Consider the following 16,070-nt stretch of genomic DNA (forward strand, 5'->3'; position numbering starts at 1 on the left):
AGTAATCAGGGACCAAGACCACAGGAATGCACGTTGGATGTGGAACGGCTTCACATTGGTCCCCGGTTATCATTTAGGGCGGGGGAATTCGGGATTAATGGCTGGTAAACCTTGGGGTCGTGGACTGCAATAACACTGCCGAGAAAGATTCATATTATCACATTTATTCGATGACGCAAATTTACCACTATATCGTTCGTTGATGACATAGTGATAGAGCCTGGTTGGTTTATGTACTCTGTGGAGCTAGGTCCCGTTGCATGGAATAAGATCACCTCTGGAGATTTTTTGCGATCCGGGGAGCTATGCAATCGATGGGAATAACAATTGGCCCATTCAAAAGCAGGGGCATTGAATATGTACCTACACGCCTTCTATATTACCTTCGATATAACGTTGGGAATAGGTATGTAGTTACTGTGCCCCTGGATTATGTCAACTAAGCCTGAGGTTTGTTGGCTTAGATCCCTGGACTTAGGGGAGGCAAAAGAGGTGGAAATGTCTTCTGCCAATAACACTTTTGATTTGCCAGCTTTCGGCCTGTCACGAGTACGGTTCCAGGGTTCCAGATCACGATCAATTCAAAGATCTTCCATAAACATGCCTGTCCAAGTTATTCAAGCACGAGTCAGATTTGTATGTCTACCGGGGTCCACTTATTTTTGAACCTGTTGATTTCGCCTATTTATTAGTGGTACCTACTCTGGTAAGAGGAGCTATCTACCCTGCAGCTTATTGCGCCATACAAAAGAGTGGGGAGGCTGACATCTTATCTACCATATCGCTGGTAAGTTCGTCAGATTTAAAATTCTAATATTGTCCTATTAGAGGTTGTTGAAATTATCTCCCCTCTCCATGAATGGGCATCAGAAGCGCACATATGAGTGCCATTAGTCCAATAAACACATCGTTCCTCCTAGGTATGCCATTTTACAGCTGCAGATTAGTTGGCCGACAGGGCGCCTCCGTCAGGGTGGACAAACGGGCATGACACTTGCAGCAGCAGCAGCAGCAATGCAGTAGGTAGCATACATGTATCTTGGCGGGTGCGATTCCTACTACATACCTAGGAACTCAAGGTTAAAACTCGAAGTTAAAGGGCCAAACAACTGCGGCGATGATTGAAAGTTTTGGCTGCAAGCAGCGATGAATGGCTCGGAAGGAAGGATTCTAGAGCCGGTGTCGGGATGCAACAAGGCGGCCGGGAAGAACATGCGCATGAAGGCCGTGTTTACTTTCTCGACCTTCTCACCTCATTTCAACAGTTTCACAGTTTCTGTCCCTGCCTCGCCATTTAATTTTTGTTTTGCCGATTTACTTGGCAATACTCCTGATAAGGGCGAAAAGAAGAGAATTTTCCGATCTGCAACAAAAAGAGGGGCTGAAGATCCGGCAACTGAATGCTGTTGAATTATTCCAGGGTTCGATTGATCACGAGGTAACTCAATTGAAGCACAGGTTTAAAGCACAGGTGGGTCTAAAAAGCTTTTCTAACCGAGTTTGTCTATTGTTTGATTCGGAAGACTCCCAGTCTTCTCAAAAGCGTTAAAAAGAAAATTTACCCCACATATGTAACGACTCTAGGAAACGAAGTGATCCGTCAATTCTGCGGAACTAAACTCTAGGCTCTCATCCCGATGCTGAGAGTCATGATATCTTAATACAAGAAAATGCGTTGGCTATGCCTGCCCCCAGATATATAGAATTTCTCTTGATGACAGGAATATCTCGAGAATAATAGAACCAAACGCCTTTACTGTAACAAGCAACCGGGATGGTACATTCACTAGCCGTAAACGGCTTATGGGTATTAGAACTCTCTATGTGTCTCAACTTATTGTATTTTTTTGTTTTTTGTTCCCTCAGAAGTCCAAATCCTTCCTCCACGATCCTCGGCTAGCCGAAAGCGAGTATCATGATGGATTTAGCAGATAGTTGATGCTAGCCACGCGCCGTTTGTCGATGTGACTATCGCGAGTTCGTGCTTCGTCAACGATGCGGATTTCGTCGGTCTTGCGTTCTCCGATGAGTCCTAGAAACAGAGAAAAAACATAGACAAGGTCAGCTCCATATTCGGACTGCCCTTCATAAAAAGAAGGGCCAAAAAGTTAAGCTTAGGAAAGCCAGACGGCTAGCTCGCTTCTCTTTCCGCTTCTTTATGGTTTGGTGATTCCGATATCGTCTCTTGATAATCCAGACAATCTCGTCGTCCTTTCCGTCGAGCGCGGGGAACCGCCTGACCAGCTTCTGCTTCAGGTTTGCCAGATTCTCCTCCGGGAGGGCCGTGAAGCCCTCGTAACCACCGGCGAAAGCAGTCCAATCAACGTTTTTCCGTAGAAACTCCTACTGAAGCCGTCAGCGAGATCCGAGAAAACGGGTAAGTTTGCTACGAGAAGCAGAGAAGAATAGAGAGAAAGAGATACTGACTCGTATCTGGGAATACGCGCCTTCGGAGATTCCTAGACGCCTGAGGATTTGGTCTTTGGAGTTTGCCATGAGATGGATTGATGGTAAAACCAAATTGAGGCGGGGGCGGGGGACCGGAGAGTCGGCGGGGTTCTTTTCTCAGCTTTTGCCAAGGCCTAAGGCTTTGTGTTCGCGAACCAGTCATATGGAAACTGGAAAAACAGGCAAATCAAAGAGGAGTGTTACCTTAGTGTGTGGGTGAAAATGAGAAAAGGCACGGAGATCGGTTGAAAGCGTTGGAATAAGTGGAAGTTGTCGCAACCGCGTGCTTCAGAAATCTACGATGACGTGCATGCGGCATGCCTCGAGTGAGAGTTTATGAACTGTTTCACTTTGCTTTTTTTTGGCCATGGCCATATGAGAGGAAAAGCCCCGCTCAACTGCCGGCTGAAAAAGACCCCGCTTGCGACAGAAACAACGAGAAACGATGTGAATCGATGTCATACATAAAAATTTCTGAATGACGGTGAAGACTGGGGGAAATGGGTGGGAATAAGAGGGGGAAATACTGGAAATACTAGGGGAGAGGAAAAAGACTGATGGGTCGATATCCTTATCTTGACCATATAAGGTTCAGCCGAGATTAAAATGCTTGTTTCTGATGCGGATGTCAGAATCACAGGAGGGATTGACTGCAAAGTCTCCCCCCCCGCACCGGTTTTTTTCTTCTTTTAACGATGACAGCAACGAATGAGAACCATAATATCGGTTAATAATAACGTAATAGCAGGTTTTATTTCAGCATCGAGCTTTGCTTTTATAAACAAAATAAATTAACTTGGACAAAAGAAATAGGAGGGAGAAAATCCTGGGATATCTATCTCATCAAAAAAAAAAAAAAAACACATTTAAGCCGAAGCTGGCGGGTCGGGCGCAGATCTTGAGTTGGCAATATTTGTCACCAAGATGTCTGTGGCGCCCAGTTCCTCAAGGCTGCAAGAAGAAGATATTAGCGGCTGCTTCTAGCAAAGAGGAGGGAGGGGTCTAAACATACCTGTCCATGATATTAGCGATCTTACGCTTCTCCACCATGACCGACACCGCAACCCATCCTTCCTCTTCCAAAATTGTCACACTGGGAGCGCGTTTACCAGGAGTGATAGTCTTGACTAACTCAAGCTTACTCCGGGGAACGTTGTATGTGCAGAGCACGTATTTTTTGGCGGCTTTATCATGAAATTAATACCTGATTTGGTGGAAATTGCGGGGCGGGGGACTTACTAATGACACCGCGTATTCTGGACTCAATCGTTTTGATGAGCTGCGGGTTCGACGGGTGCTTAGATTTGATAAGAATCGCCGTAGTCTCCAAAACCGTCGCAATCGGCTTGAGCCCTGCCGCTCTCATCGTCTCACCAGATTCTGTGGGGGGTTTTCATAAGCAAATAAACCTAGCTAATTTGTCATGGAAACAACAGACGACACGACACATACCAACGAGATCAACGATTCCGTCCGCCACACCCAAAGCGCAAGCAGCCTCGACACTGCCTCCTACATATTTGATCTTGGTTTTCAATCCCGCCATACCCATAGCACTGGTCGGGCGTGAGATCTCTCCGGGGGCCAGCACAGTGTTTCCATTTGTCATCTTGGCGTCGGATTGTTCCTTCTCAAGCTTTGCAAAGTAAGCGCTAGAGAGACCAGTGAAGCTAGTGACAATGTTCTTTCCGATCAATTGGCTCGGGTCAGTGTAATCGCCCATCTCCGGAACCTGGACCTGGAGCTTGCAAGAACCGAATCCGAGGTCCAGGATCTCCTCGACGTCAACTTGGGATTCGACAACTTGGTCGCGACCGGTAATACCTAAGTCGACTCTTCCCTCACCAACGAAACGGGGAATGTCGGCTGCTGGGAGGAAGACCAGGGCTATAGGGAGGTTGAGGCATAGCGCTATGTCTAATCTTGAGTGACGGTGAAATTGGATATCGGATCCGTGGAGGAGATCCAGGCAGCTTTGGTGGAGACGGCCCTCTATTTTTTAATTGAAGAAAATTCTGTTAGCATTAGGTGGCAGATAGATCAATGACTGGAGAAGACGCAACGAACTTTTGGGTACCGCAAAGAGGAGACGGTCATTTAAGCTGTAAGGACGCGAGTCAACACAAATTACTTGTAGAAAAAGTTCAATTGAGCTCTGTACTCACTGGTTAACAAGATCCATTATTTCGGTGTAATTTGGAGAGGAGAATTGTTGTCGGGGGGAACGAAGGAGCAGAATGGGGAGGGGCAGTGTGGGGCATATTTGGGTCTATTGTCTCATTATCTAATCTAGATCTATAACATTGAGTCATCATGCCTTATCTTATCTCGAAATCCATCCGATGTTTTTTAAGATCGGCCAGGGACCTCAACCCTCGAATCATTGTCTTTGGTAAGCCAAGCACTGACTTCACTACTCACAAAAGTCCTCACAACCAACGCTTTCCAACGTCGGAGCATCCCAATGGCTATATGTGATCGTCGGCATAAAGCTTGTTTGTCCTGAAGACAGATAGGATGACCTGCCTTTGCAATCCGACTGCTGTACCTACATAGAGATGCGTAAATCGCTTATCACTTCGGATCGTGCCGTTACTGGTGCATTTGATCTGTGAGATCTTCAAGTCGGCTAATCTTTCTGCGCAGGGCGAATCCGAACGAAGTGTTTGGTTGGGGATTCAAGATGGCGTTGTGTTTACCGGATAATTAAAACACGACCTGGAGATAAGATAACTACTAGGGTTGTTTGAGGTACTTGATTGGAACGCCTTGCCTTCTAGAAGCCTTGCATGAGACTCGGGAATATCGTCGACCTGGTAGGATGGTAGTAGATTCACTATCACTACAAGGCGATTCGCACGACCGAGGAAACTGGAAGAACAAGATACTTGAGGCAATACTCTACATCCATCGGTAGCTACTTTCACTGGGGGTTGGGTGACGTACGCACCCTGGGGGCTCCATAGTCCTCCGTGATAACAATGCCCGAATTCAACATACACACAATATAAAAGATTTGTTCGGCTCTTGATATCCCCGGGAATCTTTAATATCCAATGACCAAGCGAGAGATTTCACTAAAACCAGCTTCGGTAATTTTGGCTCAGGAGTAAAGGAGTTTTAATTATCGGCCAACTGAGCGGATATTGGCCGAGTAACATATACAATTTCATAACCTTGGTAATATAAATATAAATATTATAGATAAAGGCTTGGCTTTAATATGATTTGATAGATTAAGTGGCCTATACCTATTCGACTCCATGTCTCCTTTCATGATTTTTGCTCGGGATATGGAGCTAGAGTTCCCTGAGTCCGGAACGGATCGGTCCCATGCGACGTTACCCTAGCGGCTCGCTTGCAATCTATAGAAGCCAATCAAACTCCGAATCCGAGTGTCTGTTACATTAGATGAGAGTTCGATATATATGTGTGGGGTGGTATTGAGTGTACCTACATGCACATACGTAGGCTCTCGTGTTTTTTGCAGTGGCAACAACATGACATGAAGTCGAAAGAACAATCACTCCATTTATATAGACATATCTTCGTTGTTTTGTGTCTCATATACAAATCGGCTGACTTTATCAAATTCCATTGGCTTCGAGCATTATCACGAGCATTATCATGAGCATTATCACGAGCATTGAGCACGTTTATAAAAACCACGCATCAGAAATGCACTCTGACGGGCCGGAGCTTCTTCTAAGCTTCGGGTCATTACCTCTCCGAATGATGCGGTATTATTCCGAAGCTATAGGCACTGCAACTGTGGAGTCATCGCCTATTTAGTTTACCAAGAGGGTATATGGTATATGTCTGATTTATTTACTAGTATAGGTCTGATATAAGCACCTTTTCTGTGAGCTGGCCACAAGAAGCTATAGCATGTCAAAGTTCAAACGATGAGTGGAATATCTCAAAGAGATGCCGAAGAATTGCGAATTTATTTAGCTCATCAAATGAACGGAGTCTTTACCGATGAATACCAATATAAAAATGTTCTTGGCACGGTGAAGAGTATGTCGACATGAAGCCAACTAATCACAAAAACCCCCCTATTCAGTATTGTGTTCGCGTCAGCAAAGTATACGTACTTGACAGCGCATATATGTTTGTTCCAGTCCACGTACATATACATTCCATCTAGTTTTCTCTTTAGTTTTCCCATCAGGCATGCGTGTGTACAGCATTTCCGCCTAAGCTACATAATAGCCATCGACACTGTACTGAGGCTGAGCGTAAAGAGTTTGCAGGGAACTACGTGTAGTTTACTACCCTCTAATTAACCCCAATGGATAGCATGAGCTATCAGCTCGTTGGGTTATTGTACGGATGACCGCTTATTGCTACATGCATTGCTACACGGGATCCCTTAAGCTGTTGCTTTGCGATTTGAGGCGTGGTAATATCAGGCAAGCTTCGCACGAAACCATAGAATTGAGATATGATACAAGGGAGCGTTGGCAGCTTCACCAGTATAAGGGATACGTTAATGAACAGCTGTTATTGGATATAGCGGCGTACCAAGGGATTGTATATGATTGCAGCGCCATCTTAATTAGTAACCTTCTCTCAACCTCTCCATAATCATCGTCCGGCCTCCACATCCAGATGTACGGCACTATAGTTGACGCTACATCCATGTCGAATTTCGAGTCGTGTAGTCGGAGAATATGCGTATGTTCGGAATTGACGGTACGGTTTATTGATTGCAATTACCAGAAGGAGAGCTCGGACATATATGCGAAAGCATGATGTTGGTTTCTGGAGAGTAGTCAAGTATTTGACCGTGGAAGCACGAGACAACGAAACCATTGTGACCATTGTGACCTAACATCTCGGAATTCTAACGCCGAGGGCACATTATGCAACACAAGAACCTCCACTCAGAGCTGAATACACACTTTAGATGAACTATAGGTAGTGCCTGTAGTGCCTGCATGAAGCTGTCAGTTGAAGTCGAGATGGGCCAATTGGAAGCTCCTGAAATATACCCCTAGGACTCGGCGAATATAACGCCGACCACGTTATATGTCAAGCGCTTCTTTCTTGGGATGCGTACACAAACTTAAACTTTTAGGTTTATGCATCAATGCCCGTTTCGACTTGCGCAAATTAATCCGGAAGACGGGTGTGGGGAATGGATACTAACCGTTGGATGGAATGGATATGTGGGGGCACTCCTAAGGCTCATCATTTCATTTCTGAATTTGTCGATGTCGGAGCAGATGCTTAAATGGATGAAAATATGAATCGAACGGACCTGTCGGGAAGATGTTCCAGGAGTATGTTGGCTTCCCCGCACCTGGGGCTGAGGTCACGAGAGATCACTCGGTCTCCGACATCAGACAAAACCACAAAACTGTACGTTCACAATACAACGCAGTACCGGGCGTTGAGGGTAAATACGAAGAATCTGATAAGAGAATATTTCTGTGAAATAGGTGTGTTTATCTTATCAGATTCTCGGTATTTATGGTTGACCCCGGTACATAGATAAGAAATCACAGGCTGATATGTACAGTCTTTGACGGTCGCTTGACGAATACCGTCGCTCGACGAACAGGGGTAGGCGAATATCAAGTGGCTGGCCAAGACAATGTATGGAAGAGTGAAGAACCGCGAAGAACTTTGTTGTTAGTATATTAATGGAGTTTGACGACGGCCAGAGTAGTTCTGTAGTGACAGTGAAAGTGAAAATAATAATGGAGCAGCCTTTGAACCCTGAACTTCCCGTTGTTGACCACAGCCGCCGCTACAGCAAATATGAGTGTTTGATGTTCGCACTCAGTCACTACTATGCAGAGTTACGCGAGGGGAAGACCCCAGTAGTTTTGCGTATAGCGAAGCTCTACGGGGTTTCTGAAGCAACTCTTCGGCGTCATATTAAAAAGCCTAACCACAAAACTCTCGAAGAAATTCACCAAGATCAACAGCTTTTGACACCAGCGGAGGAGGAGGCTTTAGTGGAGAGACTTTTATTTCTTGATGACTTTTGTGTTCCAGCCGACCGGACACTCTTCTACAGTTTAGCCAATAACCTATTGCGTCGCCGCAAAACCACAAACCCTGATGAGACCCTACCAACTCTAGGAAAAAACTGGATCTACCGTTTTCTCGGCAGACACCCAGAATGCCGATACGTTCTTACAAAAACTATTGGTACCAATAGAGCAAATGCATATAGTTGGGATGTAATGGATGATTTTTTTTGGAAGGTATTCTCTCCTTTAAATTAAGTATGTCATGATATTTGAGTTACATGTTCAAGTTAACATGGTTTATATACGAGTAGCTACGGAAAGCGATAGAAAAGTATGAAATTGCGCCGAGAAATACCTATAATCTAGACGAAAAGGGATTTATTATGGGTATCGGAGACATTACAAAACGAATTTGTCGGAACGTACGCAGAGACCACGTTTTTAAAGAGCATCGGGTACGAGAATCTTGTACAGTAGTAGAAACGGTAGCTCCGGATGGATTTTTTGTCACACCTTTAATTATTTTCAAAGGGTTAAGCCATATCGCGGGCTGGTATAAAGAGAGTTCGGCGGACAATCATAATTTCTGGTTTGGGTATTCAAAGAAAGGATACAACAATAGTCAGCTCTGTTTAGAGTATATTGTTAAAATATTTGAACCCGAGACTGCTCACAGGCAAGTAGAAACTACCTCTAAAAGTAAAATAAGAATTTTAACTAACTGTAATAGATCGTATGGTGAATGGCGGTTGCTGATATTTGATGGCTTTGAATCACACCTCAACGTTGAGTTGATTGAGTTCTGCCTTCAGAAGAAGATTTTACCCTTTTGCCTTCCAGCACATACATCTCACGTCTTGCAACCGCTAGATGTGGGTGTATTTTCTGCTATGCAAAAGTACTATTCACAAGAAGTACTAAACCTAAGGGTAGCGATAGACAAAAGCAAATTTCCGGAAATCTTTGCAAATATCACGGGGGCTATAGGCAATAGACTGTGGTGCCAAGGAATACAACCTAGGTAGTAACGTAGATGTGAACGTAGACGTAAAGGTATGCTTTGACTATGGACTATGGGGTGGCTCTGCCTGGTATGATAAACCGGTTAGAGCCCTATGACGTAGTGCGGACAAAGAATAGTATTCGTGGAATAAATACAGTAGTTGCGTAAAGAAGAAAGAAGAGAAGGAAAACAGATAAAAACACAAGACAACGCCCCCTTATATATCCAACCATAGCCCAATGATGACTAATATCTCCGCGTAACAGAAACTAAAAGAACGTAACAGAAATCCCCATTACAAATCCTAATACCACTACACAATACCTCCTTTCCTCGTTCCAGTCTATCACCTAGTCAAAGATACATAACTGCCGTTACAGACCACGCCCCCTTCTAAGGCCTACCTCCTGGTAGGCTTAGGCTTCCCTGGATAACGCTCATGGAATCGTTTAACGATATCAGGTGAATGCTCAAGGTCCGATAGTGGTTGCCAGGAGGCTTCATCATATCCCATATATCGTACCAAATACTCAAATCTTCCTCTTCGTTTCCTCGAATCCAAGATATCCTCGACTTCCCATTCTTCCTCTCCTTCGATTTCAACCGGAGGTGGTGGCAACTGTTGTTGTCCCGGTAAGGGATCATTCACATCGGGTGACAATAGCGAAACATGAAATATTGGATGAATTTTCATTGACCGGGGAAGTTCCAACTCGTAAGCATAGGGATTGACAATGCGCTTAACGTTATAAGGTCCAATACGTTTCCAGTCGAATTTCTTGGAAGGTCGTTTTGTTAGAATATGACGGGTCGATAGGAAAACTTTATCTCCTAAATGGTATCGAGGAGCTGGAGTCCGATTCCTATTGGCTGATTCTTCCTGTATTCTTTGCGCCCGAAACATCTCATTCCGTAAGAAGTTGATGATATCCTTCATTTCTCGCGCAATGCTATTAGCTTGATCTTCCGCCGTCGTTCTACCATGTTCCAAAGGCCCAAATGTTATCCTAGGATTTCTTCCCGAATTAGCATAAAAGGGGGAAACTTTTGTTGTTTCGGAAACGTGGTTGTTGGTTGCAAATTCAGCCATCGGTAGCCATCGGACCCAGTCGTCTTGTTGATAGGAAACATAGCTTCGGAGGTATTGTTCCATTATGGCATTGATTCTTTCTGTCTGTCCATCTGTTTGGGGGTGGAATGCAGTAGAGAATTTTGGCGAGATTTCCAGTCGATCACAAAGGGACCTCCAAAATTCCGCAACGAACTGTGTTCCTCGATCGGATACCATAGTGTCGGGTAATCCATGTAGTTTCCAGACGTTATCAATATACAGCTTTGCTACTTCTCGTGAATCCGCCTCCTTTGTCGTTGGTATCAGATGCCGCATTTTGGTTAGTCTATCTACCACAACCAAAATCGCATTATACCCATCACTCTCAGGAAGATCAGTCACAAAATCCATCGAGACATCTGTCCAGGGCCCATCGGGGATTGGCATGGGGCGAAGTACTCCATAAGGTGCATTGTGTGATGCCTTGCTACGGATGCACACATTGCAATTCCTGATATACTGATCGACGAACTTCCGCATCTGTGGCTAGTAATATTCTCGACTTAGGAGCTCCAGAGTCTTCGCTCTACCTGGATGTCCTGCAGATGGTTTATCATGGTGTTCTTTTAAAAGCCTTAGTCGAAGGTCATCGTCGTCTGGTACATATAGCATGCCTCGATAAAGTAGCCGACCGTTGTTATCTTCTATACATTCGGCGAGTGAAATCTTATTCGAGTGACGAACGCCGTTCCGGAGCATAGCGAGGATCTTATTTGGGAAACTATCCACTTGGTAAGCTTTTGAAAATAACTCCTCTACAGTGGACGCTCCTTCAGCGGATTCATTTGACAAAGAACCCGCGAACAAACTTAGCTTAGTATCCAAATTTTTTCGCTTCAGAATCACTTGACTCTGATGTGTCAACCGTTCATCCCCCTCTTTAGGTAGGTCACCTGACCTCCTAGTTAATGCATCTGGTTTTGTTCCTTGTTTTCCTGGTCGAAATTGTATAACGAAATCAAAGCGTGAAAGAAATTCAGACCAACGGGCTTGTCGACGATTTAACAATTTTGTTGTCATAAAATATTCAAGATTCCGATGGTCGCTAAGAACTTCAATTGGAAATTGAGCTCCCTCCAGGTGATGTCGCCATTCTTCGAAACATCGTATAATTGCTAAAAGTTCTTTGTCGTAGATTTCGTAGTTGCATTCTGCAGGAGAATGTTTCTTGGAAAAGAAAGCAACTGGATGTAGGATTCCTTCGTTGTCACGTTGAGATAGGATTCCTGCTGAAACATAGTCGGATGCATCGGTTTCTATCACAATTTTTCGATCCGGATTAAAATGAGCTAGGATTGGCGCCGTTGTAAACATCTTTTTCAAAGTTTGAAATGCTTCCTCCCTTTCATCCGTCCAATCAAATTTAACATTCTTCTTCGTCAAGGCTGTAAGTGGAGCAACAATTTTCGAATATCCTAAAATAAATCGCCGATAGAAATTTGCAAATCCTAGAAATACTTGAACATCACGAAGATTTGTCGGTGTAGTCCATTCCAAAACATCAATAACCTTCTTTGGGTCCATTCTATTTCCATTTGGAGTAAGAATTAAACCGAGATATTTCGTTTCCTGAACCATAAATTCACACTTTTCAGGTTTAAGGTGAACATGATTCTCATCAAGTACCTCTAGAACCCTTTGAATGTGTTCTTTATGTTCTGGTAGAGTTTCGGAATAGATGAGAATATCGTCTAAGTATGCCGTTACAAATTGGTCGAGATAGGGACGTAAAATATCATTGATCCAATGTTGAAATGTTGCAGGGGCATTAGCTAATCCAAATGGCATTACTGTATATTCGAAATGTCCATATCGAGTTCGAAATGCCGTTTTCCATTCATCTCCCTCCGCTATCCTGATTTGATTATATCCCCAACGTAAATCCAATTTCGTATAGTATTTTGCTCTTTACAACTTAGCTAGGGTTTCCTTTAACAATGGTAACGGATATCGATTTTTAATTGTGATCGCATTTAGGCCTCGATAGTCAACACAAAGTCGAAGAGTTCCATCGTTTTTCTTTACGAACAATATAGGTGCTCCCGCTGGTGATTCACTGGCCCGAATGAATCCTTTAGGTAAATTTTCATCAAGATATTCCCGTAGTGCTTTCAACTCAATTTGAGACAATCCATATATAGGTCCATATGGTGGTCGTTTTCCTTCTTCCAATACTATCTCGATGTCATGGGATGGTCGATGTGGTGGGAGAATCGAAGCGTCATATTCTTTGAACATATGGAGACGATGGTGAAACTCTTTCGGTACTAATTGTTCAATGTTGACCGTAGATTTTTCGGTTGCTGAAACAATGACCGTATGGTGTTCCGGTAAGGGAATCGAGATACCATGAACAATGACTGCAGTTCCATTGAGTGAACAGTATTGACAACAGTTTCGAGAGTCAAAAACAAGTAGATTTTCTTTTGGTCGAATCGTAACATCATGTCGTCGCATCCAAGGTATCCCCATCACAATCGGATAATGTCCTAACTTTGTTACAAAACATGGCGCAACTTCCCGATGACCATGAATGTCTAGCGAGACATCGACAATGTGGGTAATTTTTCCTGACTTAATAGGCCTTCCATCTATAACGTCTACATGGCGGGGTATTTTGAGGGGGGTCATTGTAAGATTGTTGTGGCGTGCAAAAGATTCATCAATAAAAGCATATCCTGATGCTCCGGTATCAATAAGGGCGTAGGTAGGTATGAAAGAATTTTTATTCTGTGAAATCGAACAAGTTACTACAAGTTGATTTCCATCCATTTCCTCCTCTGATACCGAAAAACCAGAAATACACATCCTAGAAAAATCCTTAAATGGTCCCTGGGCTAAGCCACTTAGTGCAGGGACAAATCTTTTGCCGACTCGTTATCGCTTCCGTCATTTTCTTCCATCGTCAACGCTGCTCCTCTCATAACAGGCCTCCTTGGTTGGTTTCCCGTTGCCCTCGCTTGGGGGCAATCCCTAACCATATGTCCAACACCTCCGCAATAGAAACATCGGCCCTCAACTAAGCGGGCGTTTCTTTCGGCAGGGGTAGGGCGACGACGTCCTCCAGACAGATCCATGGGTACATCACCTCCAGGACGGAACGAGGGGTGATTCTCAGTGGCAGGTGGGTTGGCAGCAGGGGCAGCAGGACGGGGAACAGGAACAGGATTTGTTGGTGGAGGACGCGGAGCCGGGGTCGCAGTAGTAGTCCAAGGTTTTTTACTACCTCGCTTAGCTTCCGCTGCGCGTCGTCGGTTATCTAACCGTTGCAAGAGTGTTGCACAACCATCTACCGTTGCAGGAGTCTCATGGTGTATCATCGATTCATCCAGTTCCCCATTAATTCCTTCCATCAAAGCCTCAATCCGAGAGACTTCATCCATACCCGACTCAGCAGCATACCGTTGAAATTCAGCGAAATAATCGGCAAAGGTTCGAGTGCGTTGTCTGATGTTTCGAAGATTCCTCCTAGCTGTACGCATTCGATCGGGGTCTCCAAAAGCTGTATCCAGAATCTCATAAAACCGTGTCATAGAGGGTAAGGCAATACCTTCTTCTCCCATGTACTGTAAGAACTGATTGGCAGCAGCGCCTTCCAATCTGATGAACGCATATGATAGTTTAGACTGTAGGGTGGGATAGCGATCGATGTTTCCTAGTAACTTAATTTTCATTTGTTGTTTAAATAAGTGTAACCTTTCTCGATCACGATCCCCTCTGAACACGTCGGGGTCTGGGAGTTTCTCCGACCGATAGGTGGTACCTGTAACTGGGGGTGCTGGGGGTACAGGTGGAGCATTGTTTCCAATAGGTTCTTCGTCAGGGGCCACAACCTCAACAGCAGTTCGTTGAGCTCGGGCAGCAGTAAGATCTCGTTCAAACATCCTTCTTGCCCTCTCAGCTTCCGCTTCTACCTCCTGTAAATCCGTTGCGTATTGGATAAGACCATTTTGACACTGTTGAAGGAGCGCATAGGCTTCAGCTCCGACAACGTGATCGACCTGTGGATGCGCTTCAAAAAATCTTTGGAGATTATCATTGAGTTGTTGATAATCGACATGGACATGTTCCGACATTGTAGACTATGGTGTTGTATTGGTTGGCGATAGAGGACGCAACCTACGTATCACGGGGGCTATAGGCAATAGACTGTGGTGCCAAGGAATACAACCTAGGTAGTAACGTAGATGTGAACGTAGACGTAAAGGTATGCTTTGACTATGGACTATGGGGTGGCTCTGCCTGGTATGATAAACCGGTTAGAGCCCTATGACGTAGTGCGGACAAAGAATAGTATTCGTGGAATAAATACAGTAGTTGCGTAAAGAAGAAAGAAGAGAAGGAAAACAGATAAAAACACAAGACAACGCCCCCTTATATATCCAACCATAGCCCAATGATGACTAATATCTCCGCGTAACAGAAACTAAAAGAACGTAACAGAAATCCCCATTACAAATCCTAATACCACTACACAATACCTCCTTTCCTCGTTCCAGTCTATCACCTAGTCAAAGATACATAGCTGCCGTTACAGCAAAAGCGCATGAAAAGGCATTTACTGCAAGTAATATTGCAGCAGGTTTTCGCCGCACCGGAATTTCACCTTATGAACCCACTCAAGTCCTATTCAATATTCCACTCCCTGACCCTAGGGTGAATGAGCGAGAAAATCATCCACCACCTACACCACCACCCGTCAGGTCAACTCACCAGCTCCTAACGCACCCTATTATTGTCCCTACTACACCCCGCTCTATACACAATTACTATGTAGAGTGTCTTTCCACAATCCTATCTAGTAGTCCCCGCTCCAGATTCCAGCGCGCCCTATTCACAGGGTTCAAGATGAGCGCCGAGAAATGCGCTGCCAAAGCCGCCTTGCATGAAGCGGGTGAGGAGTACTTGAGGGAGCAGATCAAGCAGCACATAGAAAAAACAAAGCCAGATAAGCGGCGCCTTAATACCAATGAGGCCTGTGTAATTGAGAATGTAGATGTATTAGTACAGTTAAAGCGGAAAAGGAATGAGTTGGATACCCAAAAAGCGGGAAAAAGGGCTAGAAGTTCACAGGCAGGGAGTTCACTCGAAGTCTGATTTAATTTTCTTGGCTTTCTGTATATAGTATAACTACCTACTATATTTAGTATTCGTCGAGCGACGGTATTCGTCAAGCGACCGTCAAAGACTGTAATAACTATGAAGGTACGAATATCCACCGTTTTTCTCTTAATCACATGTAATCCAGGGTTATTTCAATAGCCACCATATAACCGGTATCCTACCTGCATAATAGGCCTTTAACCGGGTTCAAGTAATTATTTCAGCTTCTATAGGTGACCAAACCGCTGTAAGTTCCAAGGGTAAGGATGGAGCCCCCACAGTTTTCCCCAGAGAACTTGGCGGGCGTTCGTACCGCCAATGTTCGTACCGTTAAACACACCCTCGTTGACTTGCCCGAGTGAGTTTGTAACAACAACGACACATGAGCCCACATTCAATAAGAAGATCCCATTTTTAA

The 16,070-nt window shown here is 44.5% G+C and overlaps 5 protein-coding genes across 5 annotated transcripts; all 5 read right to left on the minus strand.

The window, feature by feature from the left end:
• Positions 1–1,913: 1,913 nt before the first annotated feature.
• Positions 1,914–2,496, minus strand: H6S33_009355 (uncharacterized protein; the record flags this gene model as incomplete). The annotated part of the gene is made up of 3 exons (XM_044840741.1): positions 1,914–2,032; positions 2,130–2,343; positions 2,428–2,496. 3 exons carry the CDS (start codon positions 2,494–2,496, stop codon positions 1,914–1,916), a joined length of 402 nt encoding a protein of 133 aa, XP_044698170.1.
• An 818-nt stretch (positions 2,497–3,314) lies between these two features.
• H6S33_009356 (uncharacterized protein) lies at positions 3,315–4,630 on the minus strand (the record flags this gene model as incomplete). The annotated part of the gene is made up of 6 exons (XM_044840743.1): positions 3,315–3,399; positions 3,461–3,632; positions 3,688–3,828; positions 3,901–4,440; positions 4,516–4,550; positions 4,614–4,630. 6 exons carry the CDS (start codon positions 4,628–4,630, stop codon positions 3,315–3,317), a joined length of 990 nt encoding a protein of 329 aa, XP_044698171.1.
• A 1,862-nt stretch (positions 4,631–6,492) lies between these two features.
• H6S33_009357 (uncharacterized protein) lies at positions 6,493–7,648 on the minus strand (the record flags this gene model as incomplete). Its single annotated transcript, XM_044840744.1, has 9 exons — positions 6,493–6,506; positions 6,582–6,594; positions 6,903–6,918; positions 6,976–7,084; positions 7,171–7,297; positions 7,356–7,387; positions 7,446–7,453; positions 7,514–7,524; positions 7,604–7,648. 9 exons carry the CDS (start codon positions 7,646–7,648, stop codon positions 6,493–6,495), a joined length of 375 nt encoding a protein of 124 aa, XP_044698172.1.
• A 2,190-nt stretch (positions 7,649–9,838) lies between these two features.
• Positions 9,839–10,936, minus strand: H6S33_009358 (uncharacterized protein; the record flags this gene model as incomplete). Its single annotated transcript, XM_044840745.1, has 1 exon — positions 9,839–10,936. The coding sequence occupies one exon, from the start codon at positions 10,934–10,936 to the stop codon at positions 9,839–9,841; it is 1,098 nt and encodes a 365-aa protein (XP_044698173.1).
• Positions 10,937–13,395: 2,459 nt separating this feature from the next.
• H6S33_009359 (uncharacterized protein) lies at positions 13,396–14,625 on the minus strand (the record flags this gene model as incomplete). Its single annotated transcript, XM_044840746.1, has 1 exon — positions 13,396–14,625. The coding sequence occupies one exon, from the start codon at positions 14,623–14,625 to the stop codon at positions 13,396–13,398; it is 1,230 nt and encodes a 409-aa protein (XP_044698174.1).
• Positions 14,626–16,070: the final 1,445 nt, after the last annotated feature.

This window comes from Morchella sextelata, assembly GCF_020137385.1.
Source record: "Morchella sextelata strain SCLS chromosome Unknown scls_3, whole genome shotgun sequence".
Taxonomy (NCBI): Eukaryota; Fungi; Ascomycota; class Pezizomycetes; order Pezizales; family Morchellaceae; genus Morchella; species Morchella sextelata.